At 49.9% G+C, this 22660-nt stretch overlaps 1 protein-coding gene across 1 annotated transcript in view; it reads right to left on the bottom strand.

The window, feature by feature from the left end:
* The window catches only part of LOC119968867 (PHD finger protein 3-like), a 119111-nt gene extending 98978 nt beyond the window's left edge, over positions 1–20133 (bottom strand). The window contains exons 1-4 of the mRNA XM_038801777.1: positions 20046–20133; positions 18520–18949; positions 17146–17193; positions 1810–1959 (exon numbers count right to left, since the gene is read on the bottom strand). Coding sequence (XP_038657705.1) covers positions 1810–1959; positions 17146–17193; positions 18520–18903 — 582 coding nt within the window. The 5' untranslated portion in view covers positions 18904–18949; positions 20046–20133. The remainder of the gene's footprint in view (positions 1–1809; positions 1960–17145; positions 17194–18519; positions 18950–20045) is intronic.
* Between the last annotated feature and the right edge of the window lie 2527 nt (positions 20134–22660).

The following is a 22660-nucleotide window of genomic DNA, read 5'->3' as shown; positions in this document are numbered from 1 at the left end:
GGTAGTGAATCTGCACCCTGCACTCCCAATCTGGCTAGCTGTAATGGGGTGATAGGCATCTCCTAACCCCTTTCAATTTTCACAGACACAAGAGAGTTTCTCCATGACTCGTAGTTCACAGCCCTCCAGAGAAATCGTGAACCATAGTCTGGATTCGGGAAACCTTTGAACGGTAACGCCAAATGCCCTGCTTGCCAACCCGTGCCCAAACCCACCCACACTCAGAGAAGAAATTCCACCTCAACTAAGTCTTAAATAGGAGACACCTCAAATCTGTGACACCTAGCTCTATATTCCCCATCAGAGGGAGAATCCACCCAGTAACTACCCTGTCAGGCCCACTCAGAATCAGGGGCGGGATTCTCCACCCCCACACCGAGTGGGAGAATCACCGGGGCGCCGCACGTGTCCCGCCACGCCGCCCCGACGCCCGCACACGATTCTCCCCCCCCCCCCCCCTCCCAAAACCAGCGTGGCGAGAATCACAGCTGGCCGCTGGGAGAATCACCGCTTGCCGTTTGCTAAAGGCGAGCGGCGATTCTCCGGCCCGGATGGGCCGAGCGGCCTGCCCAATACGACGGGTCCACACCTGGTCGCTGCCGGCGGGAACAGCGCGGGAACAGCGCGGGAATGCTGGGGGGGGCGGCCTGTGGGGTGGGGGGGGGGGGGGGGGGGAGTTCCTGCACCGGGGGGGCCTCAAAAGGGGTCTGGCCTGCGATCGGTGTCCACCGATCAGCGGGCCAGCCTCTCTGAAGGAGGACCTCCTTTCCTCCGCCCCCCCCGCTAGATCCATCCGACATCTTCTTGCGGGGCCGCCTCGGGGAGGACGGCAACCGTAAATGACGCGACGCTGCTCCTAGCCCCCCGGGGGCGGGAGAATAGGGGGCTGGGAGCGGGCTCCGACGCCGCAGTGAAACACTCCGGTTTGTCACTCCGGCGTCGGCACTTAGTCTCCCGATGGGAGAATTGCGCCCCATTTGTTTCAATAAGATCACCTTTTATGCTTCTAAACCTCAATAAGCAACGACCCAACCTCATCAACCTCTCCTCATAAAGACACCCGAGGAATTAGCCTAGTGAACCTTCTATGAACTGCTTCCAATGCAAGTATATCGCTCCTGAAGTAAGGAAACCAAAACTGTACTGATACTGCAGGCGTGCTATCACCAATGCCCAGTATAATTGCCATGATGTGGCGATGCCGGCGTTGGACTGGGGTGCAATTGCAGCAAAGTTTCCCTACTTTTATACTTGCAATCAAGGTCAACATTCAACTTGCCTTTAGAATCACTTCCTGCATCTATATGCTATTTTTTTGTGATTCATGTACAAGGATATATCCAGGTAGCACCATAAGACATAGGAGCAGAATTAGGCCATTCAACCATTAGGTCATTCGGCCCATCGATCCCTCAGTATTGCAGCATTCTGCAGTTGCTCTCCATTTAAGCCACATTCTGCTTTTCTATTTTTCCTGCCAAAGTGACAAACCCACATTTTCCCAACTTATCCTCGTATCTCTGAAATCTTTGCCCATTCACTTAACCTATCAATGTGTCTCCCTCACCAATTCCCCTTTGATAGTTACTACCGAACCTACTTGTATCGTCTTTTCAAGCATTCCAGAATTCTCTTCTCTTTTGCTAATTATCTTAAATATTTGACCTCTAGTTAGAGTCCTGCCCCGGTGATATGGAAACAATTTCTCCTTATTTACTCTATCAAGAAGCTTCATAAAGTCCAGTATGGAATCTCTCCTTAACGTTAAGTTCTCTCAGGAGAACCAGCACAGCTATTTTTTGTACAAACCCCTTTATCTGTCAGTGTGGAGATGCTGCCAACGCACAAACTGTTGTTGCAAATCACTGTCTCAGTTGTATCTTCCAGACATAGAAACAGTCCAGGCTGGACATCTCGGTCACAGGCTCCCAGCAGCTGAATCACTGAAGATTTATTTGCCTGAAACAAAGAGGTCAAACTGAGCAAAATGATCACCAGTGCCTTTTAGAACAAACTTCACCACCAGGACCACCAATAGAGGGAGAGAGTATCACTATAAAGACCTGTTTAAGAGAACAAAACCTTGCAAGTACATAGGGTTACAGAGAGCATGTGAAGCAGGAACAGCCCATTGACTGATCCAGTCCATGAGAGTGTTTGTGTTCGAAATAAGCCTCCTCCTACTTTTCTCATCTAAATCAATTAATGTAACCTCTATTCCCTTCTCCTGCATAATCCTTATCTAGTTTCACCATTACTGCATTCATACTATTTACTTCAACCACTCCCTGTGGTAGTGAGTTCCACATTCTCACCACTCTTTGGCTAAAGATGTTTCTTCTGGATTCTCTATTGGATTTCTTAGTGACTGTCTTATATTGATAGTCTCTCGGTATGCTCTTCCCTACATGAAGAAACATGGGGCAGGATTCTCTGACCCCCAGGCAGGTCGGAGAATCGGCGGGGGTCAGCGTGAATCCCGCCCCCGTCGTTCTCCGAATTCTCCCCGACATCGCCCCCACATGAATCACGCCGCCAGCCTCGGAGAATGGCGGGGACCTGTGAGACTCAATGGGCCCCAGGGCCGCCCGAATTCTCCGGCCCGCGATGGACCGAAGTCCCACCCATTTTCGGCCAGTCTCACCGGTGTAAATTGGACTAGGTCCTTACCGGCGGAACCTGGCGGCGCGGGTGGCCTCCGGGGTTCTTGGGGGGGCGCGGGGGGATCTGGCCGCGGGAGGTTCCCCCACGGTGGCCTGGCCCACGATCAGGGCCCACCGATCCGCGGGAGGGCCTGTGCTGTGGGGGCACTCTATTCTTCCGCACCGGCGGCTGTAGCAGTCCGCCATTGCCGGTGCGGAAATGAAGCCGTCTGCGCATGCGCTGGGATGACACCAGCACACGCTGGCGCTCCCGCGCATGTGCCAACTCGCGGAGGCCCTTCGGCACCGGTTGGTGGGGCGCCAAGCCCCTTTCCCGCCGGCCAGCGGGCCGCAAACCACTCCGGGGCGGGCCTAGCCCCTGAAGGTGCGGAGGATTCTACACCTTTGGGGTGGCCCGACGCCGGAGTGGTTCACATCACTCCTCAGCGCCGGGACCCCCCGCCCCGCCGGGTAGGGGAGAATCCCGACCATGTTCTTTGCACCCTCTCTACCAAAACCTTGCATAAATTTTAAAACTTCTATTAAGTCGCCCCTCAGCACGTTTTTCCAAGAGGAAAGAGACCCAGCCTTTTTTTTAAGTCTTTCATGGGACGTGGGCGTCACTGGCTGTGCCAGCATTTAGTGCCCATCCCTAATTGCCCTTGAGGGGAAGTTAAGAGTCAATCGCATTGCTGTGGGTCTGGAGTCACATGTAGGCTAGACCAGGTAAGGATGACAGATTTCCTTCCCTAAAAGGGCAGTAGTGAACCAGATGGGCTTTAAACGACAATGGTTTCATGGTCATCATTAGACATTTAATTCCAGATTTTTATTGAATTCAAATTCCACTATCTGTGGTGGCGGGATTTGAACCTGGATCCCCAGAACAGTACTCTGGGTCTCTGGTTTACTAATCCAGTGACAATACCACTATGCCACCTGCGTATTTCTATGCAGCAAACTCCTCCACCCCTATTTAATGTCATCCGCAAATTTAGAAACTGTAGGGTTGATTCTCCAGCCTCGGCAGAATAGCAGGAGTGCCCCTAAATGGGATTTGTGCTGAACGCTGAACCATGCGTGATGCTCCCGACCCGCTAGAGCTTCATTGGGCATGAAGCAGATTAGCATACTTAAAAACATCATTTAAATATGGCGGCATAGTTTGAAGCCAGATTCTTCCGGGCTTCAAGTATTTCACCTCTTCCCATCTCATCATTTGGTGCCCCAAACACCCCTTCCAGATTGTTGGAACCAACAATTCTACGGACACGTGCTTGTAGGATTAGAATAGCGGTTTTAATATACTTACAACAGAGCCAGCCTATTAGCCGTTGAAATTTCGGTGAACTGGCTGGCTGACCCTGTGGCACGGATCTTATACAGCAGCTCCAGGGGGAGGAGACCTGGGTGGAGCAAAGGGAGGAGCCCAGTACAAACTCTCGAGTACTCCCAGAGCTACTCCCCAACTGCACTTACAATATTGATGCATATATACAGATAATACCATGTGAATTCTCATTCACCACATTCACCCCCTGTGAAAAAAATCGAGTCCGGCTGGGGTGGTGGCTCACAGAGTTAGTCTGTCCAATGGACGAATTGTTCGTTTCGATCTGCGGAGCACCGGGGTTGCAGCCTCTTGCGGTGGCTGTGTGGGTGTTGAGAGCTGGGGTACATTGGCAGAATCCGGGGCAGGTCTCGTCCAAACTTCATACACCTCTGGCTCGACCGGAGGCTGGGGGCGGGCTGCGCTGGCGCGTGGAACCGGTGGGGTGAGCTTGCGGAATCGGGGGTGCGAGGGGGCGGCCGCATAGGGAACGGGGTAAAGGGTTCCTCAGTGGGGGTAGGGGGGGTCTGGATCCAGTGGGTGCCAGGTCCCGAAGGGATACTGTGTCCTGGCAACCGTCCGGGAACTCCACGAATGCGTACTGGGGGTTGGAATGGAGGAGGCGCACCTTTTCAACGAGGGGGTCAGTTTTGTGCCCCCTGACGTGCTTCCTCAGGAGAACCGGGCCTGGTGTCCTCAGCCACGCCGGATGTGAGACATCCGTGGTAGTGCCCCTAGAAAAAATGAAGAGTCGCTCGTGAGGGGTTTGATTTGTAGCTGTCCAGAGGAGGGATCTGATTGCGTGGAGCGCATCTGGGAGGACTTCTTGCCATTGGGAGACTTGGAGTTTTCTAGACCGGAGGGTCAGTAGGACGGTCTTCCAGACCGTCGCGTTCTCCCTCTCCACCTGCCCGTTCCCCCTGGGGTTGTAGCTGGTAGTCCTGCTCGAGGCGATGCCCTTGTCGAGCAGGTACTGACGCAGCTCGTCACTTATAAAGGACGAACCCCGGTCGCTGTGCACGTAGCTGGGGAAACCGAACAGGGTGAAGACACTATGCAGGGCCCAAATGACTGAGTGGGAGGTCATATCGGGGCATGGGATGGCAAAAGGGAATCGGGAGAACTCATCGATGATGTTGAGGAAATAAATGTTTTTGTTAGTTGAGGGGAGTGGCTCTTTGAAATCGATCGCATGGCATTCAAAGGGCCTAGAAGCCTTGACCAGGTGGGCCCTGTCTGGTCTATAGAAGTGCGGTTTGCACTCATCACAGATCGGGCAGTCCCTGGTGACCACTTTTACCTCCCCGTTGGAGAAAGGCAGGTTTCGGGCTCCGATGTAGTGGGCGAGCCGGGTGACCCCTGGATGGCAGAGGTCCATATGGATGGCTTTCAGACAGCTGATCTGCGCGCTGGCGCATGTCCCGCGGGATAGGGCATCCGAGGGCTCATTGAGCTTCCCCGGTCGATATTTAATATCATAACTATAGGTGGAGAGTTCGATCCTCCACCGAAGGATTTTATCATTTTTTATTTTGCCCCTTTGCGAGTTGTCAAACATAAAGACAACCGATCGTTGGTCGGTGATGAGGGTGAACCTCCTACCTGCGAGGTAGTGCCTCCAGTGACGAACAGCCTCCACGATGGCTTGCGCTTCCTTCTCGACAGAGGAGTGTCGGAAGCGGATAGGGTACGGGAGAAAAATGCAACGGGCCTCCCTGCCTGATTTAAAGTGGCTGCTAGAGCTACCTCTGAGGCATCGCTCTCAACCTGAAAGGGAGTGGATTCATCCACCGCCTGCATGGCTGCTTTGGCAATGTCCTCCTTGATGCAGCTGAAGGACTGGCGCGCCTCAGCAGACAGGGGAAATCGTGTGGCCTTAAAGAGTGGGCGGGCTTTGTCCGCATATTGAGGGACCCACTGGGCATAGTATGAAAAGATCCCCAAGCATCGTTTGAGGGCCTTGGGGCAATGAGGGAGGGGGAGTTCTAAGAGGCGGTCCGGGTCTGGGCCCAGGACTCTGTCCTCCACGTCGTAGCCGAGCATGGCCAGTCTGTTTGTGCAAAAACTGAGGGTGAGGCTCTTGAGGTTGCACTGGAAATCCAGGCCTAATAATAGTGGCGCGCAGAGGTCAGGTAGGACATAAAGTTTAAATTTAGAATAACTAGCGCCTCGAATTGTGAGCGTAGCAACGGTGTGTCCTTGGATTTGGACTGAGTGGGAGCCCGAAGCGAGGGCGATAGTTTGGCTCACCGGAAAAATAGAAAGCGAACAGCGTCTTACCAGCTCTGTGTGTATAAAGCTCTCGGTGCTCCCGGAGTCAAAGAGGCATGGCGTGCTGTACCCTTTGATCTGGACCTCCGCCATCGAACTTCGTAGGCGCTTGGGGCGGGATTGATCTAGAGTGACCGCGTTGAGTTGCGGGCCGCGTGATGAGTGCCCGGGAAGGTCGTAGTCTTCCGAGTGGACGTCTGGTCGAGTAAATGCCGGTACGTTCTGGCGAGCTTGATGCAGGATCGCTGCGCTGAGTTGAGGGCCGCGTGATGAGTGCCTGGGGAAGTCGTATTCTTCAGATGAGTTTTCTGAGCATGCCGATGCAGATGGGGCCCGTGGATCGCACGTGGTGAGCGGCGAGGAAGATGGCGGCCCCCATGAGTCGCACGTGGCCGGCCGCATGGTGGGGGTTTGCCAAGATGGCGGCCCCCATGGATCGCACGTGGCGGGAGGGTGCGGAGTCGGGGCATAGGCCGCAGCGTTTCGGGCCCCGCGGGCCCGCTGGTGCTGGGAGCGATTTGTTCTCTCTACTGGGGAGTTAAAAACTGGCGATTTTTCGCGGGGCACACTCTCGCATAGTGGCCTTTCCTCCCGCAGTTGCTGCAGGTCGCGGATCGGGCTGGGCCGTGCTGCCGCGGGTGCTAGCTTTGGCCACAGGAATGGCAGGCTGGGGCAGCTAAGTAGCTGGCTGGGGCAGCTGAGTAGCTGGCTGGGGCAGCAGAGTAACTGGCTTTGGCAGCACGGTGGCGGGGGGGGCATGCGGCACAGGCCTGGGGGGATTGTTGGTCGGGGGTCCACGATGAGGTCGCGGGCTCCGCGGGAAACATCGTGAGGCTGCGGAAGGAGACTTCCATAGTGGTAGCAGCCCCCACAGTAGTATCTAAGTCCTGGGCCCCCTTTTCTAGCAGTCTTTGGCGCACATAGTTAGATCTAAGGCCCGCTACGAAAACGTCCCGCACAGCAAGCTCCCTATGTCCAGCCCCCACCATGCGGTAACGGCTTGATAATTACAGTCATTGGAAAGATTGTTCAGTTCCCATACAAACTCAGCTAGCGTTTCTGTAAGCCGCTGACGGCGAGTCGTAAACACGTGGCGTGCATAAACCTCGTTAATGGGCCTAACGTACATTTTGTCCAATATCGCCAGCGCTGCGGTGTAAGAACTGGCCAGGTTTAGCTGTGTGGAGATTCTGTGGCTTACCCTCGCGTGCAGTAGGCTGAGTTTTTGTTCCTCCGTTGTTCCGGCGGTGCTGGCTTCTGCCAGGTAGACTTTAAAACATCTCAGCCAGTGGAAAAAAATGTCCTTAGCCTCTGCATCCTGCGTGTCGAGTTCTAGGCGTCCGGGCTTGAGGGCTGCTTCCATAATTTACTTTGACTGTTTCTTAAGTATATTAAATTGTTGGAACCAACAATTCTACGGACACGTGCTTGTAGGATTAGAATAGCGTTTTAATATACTTACAGCAGAGCCAGCCTGTTAGCCGTTGAACTTTCGGTGAACTGGCTGGCTGACCCTGTGGCATGGATCTTATACAGCAGCTCCAGGGGGAGGAGTCCTGGGCGGAGCAAAGGGAGGAGCCCAGTACAACTCTCGAGTACTCCCAGAGCTACTCCCCCTGGTGGTCAGGTAGTGCAACTGCACTTACAATATTGATGCATATATGCAGGTTATAATACCGTGTGAATTCTCATTCACCACACAGATGAAACGGCAATTTACTTTTAATTCGTTAAATTTAATCTACTGCATTCGTTGCTCACTATCTGGCCTCATCTTCATTGGGGAAATCAAATGTCGGTTAGGTGGCCACGGTGTGGAAATACCTCTGCTCAGTTTGCAAGTGAGACCCCAATCACCAAATGCATTCTGGATATTCAAGTAGACCACATCTACAGGTGCTCCTTTATCCATCTCCCCTGTTACTTCCTCAAAAAACTCAAATAAATTAGTTCAACAAAATCTCCATTTCATAGAGCAATGTTGGCTCTGCCTGATCAAATTATGATTTTCCAAGTATCCGCAATATCCTCCTTAATAATGGATTCTAGAAATTTCCCTATGACAGATGTTAGGCTAACCAGCCTATTCCAAACCACTGGAATCCTTCCAGAATATGAGGAATTTTGGAAGATTATAACCAATGCATTTACTATCTCCGCAGCCACTTGCTTTCAGACCCTAGAATACAGGCCATATAGTCCCGGACCCTTTTCAACCTTTCGGCCTAATAGTTTTCCAAGCATCTTTTCCCTCGTGATGATGATTGTTTTATGCTCCTCTCTCCGGCACACCTTTTGATTTTCAAGTACCTTTGGGAAGTTTTCTAAGTCTCCTACAAGAGAGACAGACAGAAAATACCTGTTCAACGTTTCTGCCATTTTCCTGTTTTCCATTACCCAATTCCCCTGCCTCACTTTCCAAACGTCCAATACCAGCTTAGTTATTTGTTAAAGCGCTATTTGTTTTTATTTTACTAGCTAACTGTGTCACATACTCAACTTTCTCCCTCTTTATTTTTTTAGTAATTCTTAGTTGGTCTTTAAAATCTGCCCAATCTCCTGGCCTACCACTAATCATTGCACGTTGAAAATCATTTATTTCAATTTAATAAAATCCTGGATGCATCCTTCTCAAAGAGTCTTTCTTTCTCACTGGGATAAATCTTTTCTGAGAGCTATTAAATATCTCCTGCAACGTCTGCCACTATATCACTACTGTCTATGTGATGGGATCACTGTCCAGTGTGACTCACCCCTTACACAGCTGATCTCTCCCCTCAGTCTCCCAGGGTTTAAACTGTGGATTGATTCCCACTATCCCGATCAATCAGAAATGGAGAATGGAACCTTCCCTCAAAACGTCTCTGTGTCAGGCCTCGGCATCGTTCTGAATAAGGCCCTGGCCTTTGTCGCAATTTCTGAACATGTGGGTTTCTGTGGACTGGGGTCAGAACCTATTGAACTGGGCAGAATGCTGAATCCCCGGGTCGTGCCAGCTTGAGTGCAGCACGGTAGCATTGTGGATAGCACAATCGCTTCACAGCTCCAGGGTCCCAGGTTCGATTCCGGCTTGGGTCTCTGTCTGTGCGGAGTCTGCACATCCTCTGCGTGTGTGCGTGGGTTTCCTCCGGGTGCTCCGGTTTCCTCCCACAGTCCAAAGACATGCAGGTTAGGTGGATTGGCCATGATAAATTGCCCTTAGTGTCCAAAATTGCTCTTAGTGTTGGGTGGGGTTACTGGGTTAATGGGTTATGGGGATAGGGTGGAGGTGTTGACCTTCGGTAGGGTGCTCTTTCCAAGAGCCGGTGCAGATTCGATGGGCCGAATGGCCTCCTTCTGCACTGTAAATTCTATGAAATCTATGAGTGTGCCAAGAGAACGTCGCAATGAGCCAAACAGGTGGGATCTCTCCAAAATACATTCCCATCTTGTGTCAGTCATCATATCAGACAGGATGGAGATTATGGCGGAAGAATTAGAATTAGAATTAGAATTCCTACAATGTAGAAGGAGGCCATTTGGCCCAGCGAGTCTGCATCGGCCCTCGAAAAGAGCAGCCGCGCTAGGCCGACTGCCCCATCCTATCCCTGTAACCCCCACCTAACCTGTACATCTTTGGACACTCAGGGCAATTTAACATAGCCAACCCAACTAACCTGCACATCTTTGGACTGTAGGAGAAAACCGGAGCACCCGGAGGAAACCCACACAGACACAGGGAGAACGTGGAAACTCCACAGACAGTCACCCAAGGCTGGAATTGAACCCGGCTCACATGTTGCTGTGGGGCAGCAGTGCTAACCACTGTTTCCATTAAATCGTGCCCTATATCAAATTGTTAGAAAATGTATGAAATTCCGCAAAGGTGAGTGGCACATCAGAAAATTGGACAGAATATAAAGGGCAAGAATGAGTTAAAGATGAATTTGAACTCAAGAGAAAGCTGGCTAGAAATATAAAACAGATAGTAAGAGCTTCTCCAAATATTTAAAAAGGAAATGAGTAAGGAGAGGGAGCATTGGCCCGCTGGAGAGTGAGTCTGGGAAATTAATCGGAGAATATAAGGAAATAGTGTACAAATTGAACAGATGTTTTGCGTATGTCTTCACTACAGGATATAAATATTATCCCAAATCTAATTGGAAATCAACAGCTGAAAGGAGGAACTTAAAACAATTATAATCTTTAGGGAAAGGGTATTGAGAAAATTAGTAGAATGGAAAGTGGACAAGTTCTCCAATCCTGCTGGACTTCAACCTACCCAGCGTCTTAAAAAGAGTGGCTGCTTAGGTAGAATGTGCATTGGTTTTAATTTTACAAGATTCCCTAGATTCGGGAAAAGTCCCATCAGATTGGACACTAATGAATGTGCCTCCTCTATTCAAGAAAAGAGGGAGTCAGAAAGCAGGAAACTTCAGGCCAGTTAGTTTAACATCTATCATAGGGAAATTACTGGAGGTCATGGAGGGGTCAAGCTCGATGCAATCTGGCAGAGTCAACATGGAGTTATGAAAAGGAAAGCATGGTTGACTAATTTGTTGGGAGTCTTTTGAAGAAGTAAAAAGTAATATGAACAAAAGGGGAGCCTGCAGGTGTTGTGCTTAGGTTTCCAGACGACATTTGACAAGGTTCCACATCAAAGGTTACGATGTAAATTTGGAGCTCATGGTATAGGGGTAACAAAGCAACACAGTGGTTAGCACTGCTGCCTTGCAGCACCAGGGACCCGGGTTCAATTCCGGCCCTGACTGTGTGGCGTTTGTACGTTCTCCCCGTGGCTGCATGGGTTTCCTCCAGGTGCTCCGGTTTCCTCCCACAGTCCAGGTTAGGTGGTAGGTTAGGTGGATTGGCCATGTTAAACTGCTCCAGCCCAGTCAGGGTGTGTGTGTGTGGGACCTGCTGGAACCTGCTGGCACCAAGTTGGTTGTCCCAATGGGACGGTACGCTGTAATCATATACGTTGCCGTAGGCAGACTTTCTCTGACAGTAAATATTCGGCATTCACCTTCGCTCCGCTCAGCTTCCTGGATCTTAATACTGGCAACGAGGTAACTAAACTTTGATGCACGATCAATTGCACAAAGACGAGATTTGGATGCAATCAAGGCTTTAATACACTAAGATGTGTGGCCTCCTACAGCAGTTGGCGAAATGGCTGCTGTACGGGGAGCACACATATGTATACTCCGCCTACTGGGCGGAGCCAGCAGGCAGGGAACTACCCCGTACCTGTAGTACAGGGCCTTACCGCAAATCACGTAATATATACATCGGTGGTGACTACCACAGTCACCCCCTGTTAAAATTGAGTCTGGCGGGGGTGGTGGAGAACTATATACAAGTACATGTTTTAAAATACAGAGAGAAAAAAAATTGAGTCCAGCGGGGTGGAGGAGAATTATACAGAAGGATGATGTTTCAAGAGTCCCGATCAAGTTACAGGTTCAGTCGGTCCGGGGCCTTGATCTGCCGCTGGGAGCGCCGCAGTGGTGGCGCCGATTCCGGTGTCGGTCTGGTTCTCGGTGACTCTGGGAGCGTGCTGAAATCCTCGTCATCCTCGGGCTTGGGCAGGGGGAGGACGGATTGTCCCGGAGCGGGGGCTGCATGGGGTGCGCCGGGGGAGGGGAGGGTGGCGCCGGGTCGGAGGGGTGTGTGTGTGTGGAACCTGCTGGCACCAAGTCCCTGAGGGAGACAGTATCTTGGCGGCCATCGGGGTATGCTACGTAGGCGTACTGTGGTTGGCGTGGAGTAGCTACACCCTTTCAACCAACGGGTCCGCCTTGTGGAGTCATACATGCTTACGGAGGAGTATGGGTCCTGGAGCTGCAAGCCAAGTCGGGAGCGACACCCCATCAAGGCTTTAATACACTAAGATGTGTGGCCTCCTACAGCAGTTGGTGGACTTCCTGGGAAGGCAATGAGACGTTCATGGGGTGTGTCGTTAGTCGCAGTGCATAGGAGCGACCGAATGGAGTGCAGTGCGTCAGGGAGGACTTCCTGCCAGCGGGAAGCCGGGAGATTTCTGGACCGTAGGGACAGCAGGACGGCCCTCCAGACCGTCCCATTCTCCCTCTCCACCTGCCCGTTTCCCCGGGGGTTATAGCTGGTCGTCCTGTTCGAGGCGATACCCCTGCTGAGCAGGAACTGACGCAGCTCATCTCATCGCTCATGAATGAGGACCCCCTGTCGCTGTGGACGTAGGTGGGGAGGCCGAACAGAGTGAAGATGGTGTTGAGGGCTTTGATGACGGTGGCAGACGTAATATCTGGGCATGAGATGGCGAAGGGGAATCTGGAATACTCATCGACCACACTGAGGAAGTACGTGTTACGGTCGGTGGAGGGGAGGGGCTCTTTGAAGTCCACGCTCAGGCGTTCAAAGGGGCGGGAGGCCTTCACCAGGCCTTCACTTGGTTTGCACTCCGCACAGACCTGGCAGTCTCTGGTGATTGCCCTGACTTTCTCGACGGAGTAGGGCAGATTGCGGGCCTTGATGAAGTGGTACAAACGTGTGACTCCTGGGTGACAAAGGTTGTTGTGCAGAGTCCGGAGTTGGTCCACCTGTGTGCTGGCACATGTACCTCAGGATAGGGCATCGGAGGGCTCGCTGAGCTTACCAGGGCGATACAAAATCTCGTAGTTGTAGGTGGACAGCTCGATCCTCCACCTCAAGATTTTATCATTTTTGATCTTGCCCCGCTGTGTGTTGTTAAACATGAAAGCTACCGACCATTGGTCAGTGAGGAGATTGAATCTCCTGCCGGCCAGGTAATGCCTCCAATGCCGCACAGCTTCAACGATGGCCTGGGCCTCTTTTTCGACGGAGGAGTGCCAAACTTCGGAGGCATGGAGGATGCGGGAAAAGAATGCCACGGGCCTGCCTGCCTGGTTGAGGGTGGCAGCTAGAGCGACGTCTGATGCGTCGCTCTCGACTTGAAATGGTAACATCTCGTCGACTGCGTGCATCGCGGCCATGGCGATGTCGGCCCTAATACGGTTGAAGGCCTGGTGAGTCCCGGCCGTTCGGGGAAAAAGAGTGGATTAGATGAGTGGGCGGGCCTTGTGAGAGTGGCTATACAGTACCCCCGGATCGCCACGGAGTGGGACCCGGAGGCCAGGGAGATTCTTTCATTAGCGGGCTATACTGTGAGGGAACAGCGCCTTACCGTATCGGGATGAATGAAGCTCTCGGTGCTCCCAGAGTCCAGCGCACAGGAGATCTCGTGCCCATCGATTTTCACGTTTGTAGAGGCGGTTGCTAGGTTGTGTGGGCGAGACTGGTCAATTGTGACCGAGGCGAGACGTGGCTGGTCGTCGATGGTGGAAGGTGATGGGGTGCCCGGGGGGCATGGGTCCTAGTACGATGGCAGCGCCCACGGGCCGCAAGTGTTATGGGGAAGACAAGATGGCGGCGTTTGATGTTCCTGGGGAGGACAAGATGGCGGCGCCCACGGACCGCACGGGGTGGAGGTTGAAGAAGATGGCGGTGCCCACGGGCCGCACGTGGTCCGAGGAGGGGAAGATGACGGCACCCACGGGCCGCACGTGGTCCGAAGAGGGGAAGATAGCGGCGCCCACTGGCCGTGCGTGGTCCAAGGAGAGGAAGATGGCGGCGCCCACTGGCCGTACGATGGGGGGGGGTCGGAACAATAGCGGCAACTGAGCGGGTCTGGCACACCGCAGCGAAGTGCCCCTTCTTGCCACAGGCCTTACAAAGGGTGCTCCGGGCCGGGCAGCATTGTCGGGGGTGTTTTGGCTGCCCACAGAAGTTACATCTGGGGCCCCCGGGATTGGTCGGTGGGCGCGCGGCACAGGCGTGGGGTTGGCTGAGTGGGGTCCCCGAAGGGGCGGCCGTCTGCAGAGTCCACGATGCGTAGGAGGGGGTCGCGCGGCCGGGGATGTAGGCCTGGATGTTGCGCAAGGCGATCGTCAGTTTTTTGGTTGCCGCAAGGTCAAGCGTGGCCCCTTCTAAGAGGCGCTGGTGGGTGCAATCTGACCTTATCCCCGTAACAAAAACATCCCTCATGAGCAAATTCAAGTGTTCCGTGGCCGTGACGGCCTGACAGTCACAGTCTCTGACTAGGGGGATTAGAGCACGCCAGAAATCTTCTACTGACTCACCAGGGAGTTGACTGCGAGTGGAGAGGATATGTCTGGTGTAAAGCGTGTTAGTCCGCTGATCGTAACGTTCTTTCAGTAGTGCCATGGCGTCGTCGTAGGTCGGCGCGTCCTGGATAAGCGGAAAAACGTTGGAGCTCAGCCGCGTGTAGAGGATCTGAATCTTTTGAGCTTCTGGGATAGGGCCTGGTGCAGACCTGATGTACGCTTCGAAATAGGCTAGCCAATGTTCAAAGCCCTTTTTGGTGTTGCCTGATTGCGGATCCAGCTGCAGGTGATCCGGCTTGATGCGCGAGGTCCATCTTCTGATAACTTTAGAACTTTAGTGTATTAAATTGATGCATGATCAAGTGCACAAAGATGAGAGTTGGATGCAATCAAGGCTTTAATACACTAAGATGTGTGGCCTCCTACAGCAGCTGGCGAAATGGCTGCTGTACAGGGAGCACACATATTTATCCTTGGAAAAGGTTTTGGAAAAGGTTTTGGAAAAGGTTGGTATCATGACCGGCACAGGCTTGGAGGGCCCAAGGGCCTGTTCCTGTGCTGTATTGTTCTTTGTTCAATCATCTTGACCTTGGCTGATGACCCATTTTGTTCCCTGACCACTGACTACGATCCTACTCCTGAGATTGTGGCAGAACTCATTCTGTGCCTGTCAACCGGGTTACAGGCCTTGAAGCCATACCACACACAGCTGGTTCACCTCACCCTCTTGCACGATTTGAAGCTCTGTCGCGCCCCTCTCAGCACACCAAGTTGCCTGAGCTATTTCGATCGCCCTGTCTAGGGTAACCTTCGTTTCAGCCAGTAGCTTCTTTTGCACACTTATGTTGTTAATGCTGCATACTAAACAATCCTGCAGCAGTCACCAAGCGATGTGCCGAACCCACAATGCTCGGTGAATGGGTCAGGCTTCCCGACCCCGACCATGGGCACTGTTTTATGATGCCGCGATGCTTTTCAATTTCTCTGTTCGTTTTGAATTCAGAACTACTGAGAACTTGCGATCTCCAGTCTACACTCATCGCAAATGTGGTGGCATGAGGCAATACTAAGGAGACTTCCAGTGTAACTGAACAAGGGTTTATTGGTAACAAGTAAAGCTAAACTATGTACACGCACAGAGTCACTAAAGACATCTGGCTCCAGGATGCAGTCTGCCTGGGACCCCACTCCAGGCCCTGTGCTACTTCCTCATTGGTCGGGGTTCGCACACTTGCACGCGATACCCCTCTAGCCAGTCATGTGGACCCCATGGGCACGGCCCTTAAAGGGGCTATGCTGTCGCATTAACTGAATTGAAAGTCCCCAGCTTGACTGATGAGATTTGAACTCAGACCATTAGTCCAGACCTTTAGATTACTAATCCTGTAGCATAACCACTATTCAATCATTACCTATAAAAATTACCAATAGATTACAAATCGGGTACAGTTTCTGGATTGTGCGGAGTTAGATCTACGTAGAAGTTCTTCCAGCATTTTCAGTTTGTATTACAACCAATGCCAACCTTGGTGCAGTATTTGTGCCATCAGTACTTCCCATTTACCACACCAACCATGCCTGCAGCCTCTCTGAATAAAACAGCCAATTTAGTGCCAATTATGAGGTTTCATGTTGTGGTCCCCGACATGTTAGGGCACGATTTAAAACTCACTCAAACCTTTTCATACAGATCACTTGCAGCCACCTGATATAAGAAACTTTTTATCCCATTGGCCTCGGTTGTATTCAAATCCAAATCCCCGAGATGAGAAACAGTACTGTACCTAATCCAGGCTCTATTCAAAACAAGCAAACACATCTTTGTTTCATGTCCAAGGTATGCTTTTAAACTACTGAATTCAGGGGGCAGCACGGTGGAGCAGTGGTTAGCACTGCTGCTCACGGCACCGAGGTCCCAGGTTCGATCCCGGCTCTGGGTCACTGTCTGTGTGGAATTTGCACATTCTCCCCGTGTCTGCGTGGGTCTCACCCCCACACCCAAAAATGTGCAGGGTAGGTGGATTGGCCACACTGAATTGCCCCTTAATTGGAAAAAAAAATTGGGTACTCAAATTTGAAAAAATATTGAATTCATTGCCCCAATGCAGAATCAGAAATATCTGACTGTTAAATTCTAAAGGACTCTATGCACCACATAGCACAAGCATTAAGGTCTGGATATGTTGCAAGGACATTCTTTTTCTCACCTCTGTGCTTACAGACTGAATTATATTACAGACTGACACTCAATTTGCCAACCCATCTGTGTTGAATTTTAATGGTTTCCTGCTGGAAACTGTCGAGATGTTTACCGAGAGGTAAGGTCCTGATACGACTTAAGAAACTATTTATGTACACTGATGCAGCAATGCTTTAATGCCATATTTCTGCCAGAAGGGTCTATGGTGAATAAAGTCAAGCATCAAAGCATTGTCTACTCTGAGGGTGCCACAACCAAAGCAGAACCTTCCACCCTAGCTCCTATGATTCTGACATGAACTTCAACCTGCCCTCCAGCAAACAAACATCCAGCATCTTGTAATAATGCTATTCAGAAGAATGCAGACTAGATGTGGGCTGCACAGTTTTGTGAGTTTCCATTAGATTTCGACTGGCTATATTATAGAAATGGGGTAAGCCCAAGTCTGGCTCATATTTGCCAATTGCTACAACAAAGTTGGAGGCATGTCCAGCTTCCTCCAACATATAATTAAGAGAAGGGGGCCTAGATGGGTCATTGATAAATATGATGCACAAAAAAAATTGAGAAATTAAATAGAAATGAACAAATACTTACATAGTACACAGCCAGGACTCCATTGCTACAGTAGTCAAGAACACCAGCCTGAATAAGAAATGCATAGTACAGTATCTGCAGAGTGAAAAAGCATCTCAACATTGCACACCCAGTCACTGGTCTAATCAATAACTCCAGTCCCGCAGACTGCAACCAATAACCCCAGTCTCACCTACTTGCAATCAATAATTGCAGTCCCATAGAATCCCTACAGTGCAGAAGGAGGCCATTCAGCCCATCAGGTCTGCGCCAACTCTCTGAAAGAGTATCCTACCCAGGCCCACTCCCCCGCCATATCTCCCTAACCCCACCTGACCTGTACATCTTTGGACACAAAGAGGCAATTTTGGCGTGGCCAATTCACCTAACCTGCACATCTTTGGACTGTGGGTGGAAACCGGTGCACCCGGAGGAAATCCTCGCAGATACGGGGAGAATGTGCAACCACCACACAGACAGTCACTCAAGGTTGGAATTGAATCCGGGTCCCTGGCACTGTGAGGCAACAGTGCCAACCAATCTGCACCCGACCTACTATAATCAATAACCTCAATTCCACCCACGGTAATCAATAACTTCTAACCCACCATTGGGAGAATTCTGTGTTTCACATCATAAAATATCCAAGCGTGGAAGAGGCCAACCACTCAGATAACCACCCTGGCACTTCCAGAAGTCAAATTCCTACCACTTTGTCGCAAACTTCATTAAGGTAACTCTTATGCAAAAGTCCAGTTCAGGACACCTGCTTGGGTGCTCATTATTCAGAATTGGAGGGGTTTCACTGGGTGAGTCACTGAGTAACAGTGAGAATGAGTGCCTGGAACTGAAAGAGAGGCAGTGTGTCATTCATACAAGGAGGGTAGAGAAACCAATGTCCTTGGCCGAGAAGTTGAAGGTCCCAGCCTTCAACAAAGCTGACTTGGGGGACAACAATTCCTAGGTTATTCACTTGTACCTTATTTCAGTTCAACTTTTTAAAAAATAAGTTTAGAGTACCTAATTCATTTTTTCCAATTAAGGGGCAATTTAGCGTGGCCAATCCACCTGGCCTACACATCTTTGGGTTGTGGGGGTGATACACACGTAAACACGGGGAGAATGTGCAAACTCCACACGGACAGTGACCCAGAGCCGGGATCGAACCTGGGACCTCAGCACCATGAGGCTGTTGGGCTAACTCACTGCGCCACTGTGCTGCCCTTCAGTTCAACTTTTATCACACACATGTAGCAAGCACGTGCAATTAATTCCCTTATCAATGTCACTTGTGAGTTATTTGGTTTGTTTCATTCAAGCAGCAAGAAAATTACTCTTTTTCCAGTCAAAGAACTTGATAATATTTTTCTTTTCAAGTTAGATAATTTGCAATACCTGTGCTAATCCAATCTCCAAATGTGGTTCTTCCTTCACCCACTGGTGGCCTGTCTCTGGATTTGGTTCTTTGTTAGCATATTCTGGTACCATGCCTCTTGCATTTAAATCTAGTTCTTCCCCGGAACCGCCCCCTACAAACACTGATGTCATCTCTTTTTCTCTCTGACTGCTGTCAGAGTGGGCCTCCCCTAGACAGCAGTTTTCCTGCGGTCCCATTGCAACGTCCACTTTTGCTGAATCCATTGCGTGGCCCACACCCCAGGTGCTGCCTGGGCCTTTCTCTTCAAATGACTCAGCGATGTCTTCTGCTGAATCAACTATTAATTCCACATAAGGTCCTTCCACATACTCAATTGGAACTGTTTCAGAATCTGCCTGCATATTTCAGTTTGGGCTATTCTGTTGCCTCTGGTTTGCTGGGTAATTTCTGGAAGTCAAAAAAGGAAACAATTGTTCACAACACATTGAAGGCAAGGTATTGCCGCAACTCTTCTTAAATCTTTTTTTCTAAATTAGCTTATGTCAGCGTGTCACCAACCTCTTCTTCCCAATGTACACAAGTCCCTCAGTATGAGGGACTTCCACCTCAAAATAATTTTGTTTCTTCTCCAACCACACAGTTCCCATCAAACTACCACCACCAATCCCTTCCCGGTGGCGGCTCCGTTTCGAAAATCATGTACCGTGAAACATTTGGTGGATTCCTTGACCTCTCCTGGCCAAAGCTGCAGCCCAAGAATTTGCCGGACACAGTCCATATGCACTTTCACCCCTCTGGATATGGACACCATTCTCTGCCCCGATGCAAGGAGACCATGCATTCCTCTGAGAGACCATCCTGCAGCAGAGAGTCCATCATGAAACAGAAGATCATCAGAGATCTCACCACCAAGCTCAGTAGATCCGAGAGTTATAGTATGTCAGAGCCCTTGGTAAGTGGGCACAAAGTTGGACAGGGAACCCCTGTGTGTGTGTGTGTGTGTCTGTAATGTCTCCATGCAGACAAGTAGCTTGAAAATCTTCTGCAGATTTTCTTGCAGTTTGATTGCTGCTGAGGGGCCAGAGGTGTGTCAGCGACCACATGGAGGCACATTCAGTGGGAAGGAATCGGCTGCCATCGCAGCAAGAGCTACATTATTGGAGACAAGCCTCCACAAAGTGCCTGCAGCATGTCTTCTGGTTGGGAGTCATAAAGCCATGTCACAATTGAATATCTGAGAAAATTATGAATATTTGAGGAAACAAAAATCAATGTCCATTTGTCTGATGAATGACAACCAGGACAGATAGTTTGTCAGTTGTCTGTGGGTCAGTTTTAGTGTTGTCAGCATTCATCAATATTGGTGAACCTCTTTCCAACAGTGTACTTTGAAGTTGAATAAACTTGCATCAAATAATTGAATTGCAGTTAAGCCAATAATGAATCAAGATTTTAATATCACAACCTTCAGGTTTATGGCTGTTTTATTTACAAGAACCACAAATGGCTCTCTCATCCTGATATTATTCTTTGTTCTTCTCACCTCAGTCTTCTTCCTTCATTTCATTGTTTCCCGAGGCAGTGTCGCACAACGAATGCAGGTTCACATTTGTTGGCAGCCTCCAGTATTTCTCATGAGTTAATATCCTTCATGTGTGACCCTGGACAGTGAGTATTTATAGATGGGAAGACATCGCGGGCATATATGAACCTGTCCTTACTCAATGTTGACATAAATTAAATGCACCAGAGGCTACTGGGTAGTGAATAAGAACAGGAAAACTAGATTACCGGTATTTGTTTTCCCTCCCTTCCTGGGGCAAGGAAACTTTAGTATCTCAAACACTGCCTTGAATCACGATAGACTAAGTTAGCAAAGGTGTTGTGGTCCTGAAGCTCAGCAGGCGTGGGTCCCGAAGGTCAACCAGTTGGCAAAAGTGGGTCCCGGGAAAACACTGATTTAAGAGATTCAGAACCATCTGAAGATCATGATTTAAATCGCATTTTCAGATGGTGCCCATTGCAGGGTAATTGCCCATTGCAAGTTTCCACTTCCCAGGCAATTGCCCAGCAATCCTTACTGGGGGGGCCTTTGGTCAGTTCCCCAGCACAGCTTTGGGTACCCACCCCCTTTCCCTCCCCCGCCAATTACACTGCTCTGGAGCTCGGATGTTACAGCCCATTTCATCTTGGTTTGAAGGGGAACCGTGGGGCAGACTCAGAGAGATAGGAATATGGAGAACTTCAATAAAATTAAACATTCAACAACCAAAGGCTGCACAACTTTAATTTGTTTCAGTAGAAAAACGTTGGATGACATGAACAGTAAAAAAAAGTTTTGCAACTAATTTAAGACTTCAATCCTGCACAATATTCAAAAACATTAACAAACAAAATGACATGGACAGACTATTAAAATAAAATTGACAGTTAAATAGCAAACCAATTGACAGTAAGTATTGAACCATGATCTGTGCCATGATAACTATGTTTGAAAATGATGCCTTCCAACATGAAAGTGGTCTTGCCTGCTTTAGGGAGTGAGTAGACCGCATACCAGTTATCAGGAGAACAGCAATACTTTATCAAAATAAAAAATAGATGAAGCTAGAAATTACCATTGGGAATATTAGCAGAGGAACGGAATGTATTAAAGTCTCAATTAAGCAGCCAGCAGAGGAACATCACAGGAATGTGATCAAGTGTTTGTATACCAAAATAATTAATAATGATACTTCATGTATTGCCTTTACCCAAGGCATTATGCTGTATTCTGTTGGGTACACTGCTCCGCAGTAATAATTCTACTGCTAATATTTGAACATCCATCTAACTTTAGCTAGAGTCCGGTTTCCAATTCCGAGTACCACACTTTAAGAAGGATGCCAAAGGCTTCGGAGAGGATGCAGTGGAGTTGAAGCAGAAGGGTTACAGAAGCTGCAGTTATGTGGAGAGACGCGAGAAACTGTGATTGTCTTCTCTGGATCAGAGACGTTAAGCTGAGATTTAATAGAGGTGTTCAGAAGCATGAGGAGGTTTTGACAGAGGAAATAAGAAGGAAATATTTCCGTTGCTGGGTGAATCAATAACCAGAGAAGATCCACTTAAGATAATTGGCAGAGGGAAATTAACATATTTTTCCACAGCAAGTTGCTTTGATCTGTACTCCGTGCCAGAAAAGTTATTGGGAGCAGATTCAGTAGTGGTGATTATATACATCAATTACAGGAAATTGTCTTCAAACTTTAAATCCCCATAGCTTTCCCTGCTGCACTGAAAATAGTGCAACCACCTCAAGCCTCTCTATTCATAGTTTCTCAGGCCTGGTATCATCATGGATTATACAGGCGTCAGGAAGCCAGTTATCTCACACCCCTTGCCACTGGTCTGGATGACATGCATATAAAATGAACAAATCTCAACTGCAAACAGAATTCAGAAGAATTGTGCCCTCTCCAGCACAAGGTAGTGGATAATAGGAGTGGACTCCCAGCAAAAGCTGACTGACTGCTTCAAATGGTTGGACAATTACCAGTTTTGTATCAAGACTGAAGGGTACGAGCGTAGGTCCAAACAAAGATGATCAAACAGTCCATGGAATCATAGAATTTACAGTGCAGAAGGAGGCCATTCGGCCCATCGAGTCTGCACCGGCTCTTGGAAAGAGCACCGTACCCGAAGTCAACACCTCCACCCTATCCCCATAACCCAGTAACCCCACCCAACACTAAGGGCAATTTTGGATACTAAGGACAATTTATCATGGCCAATCCACCTAACCTGCACATGTTTGGACTGTGGGAGGAAACCGGAGCACCCGGAAGAAACCCACGCACACACGGGGAGGATGTGCAGACTCCGCACAGACAGTGACCCAAGCCGGAATCGAACCTAGGACCCTGGAGCTGTGAAGCAATTATGCTATCCACAATGCTACCGTGCTGCCCATATGTGACAGATGAGCCTTCCAAACCCTTACTCGATTGGTCACACCTCTTAGATAACAACAAATCAGCTATTTGACCAAGGAGGACATTGAAACTGAGTCCAACATCTCCGCAGCAAAGGTCAACACACAGCAGTCTGGATTGCTAAAACTAGCCGCTTTTCCCCACCCTAGACCAGCGGCGTCCCAGCAGCTGGAGGCCCACTAACTCG

Source organism: Scyliorhinus canicula, chromosome 1 (genome assembly GCF_902713615.1).
Source record: "Scyliorhinus canicula chromosome 1, sScyCan1.1, whole genome shotgun sequence".
In the NCBI taxonomy this organism is placed as follows: domain Eukaryota; kingdom Metazoa; phylum Chordata; class Chondrichthyes; order Carcharhiniformes; family Scyliorhinidae; genus Scyliorhinus; species Scyliorhinus canicula.
Note: the sequence above shows the minus strand (reverse complement) of the source record. Positions and strands in the feature narration are given on the sequence as shown.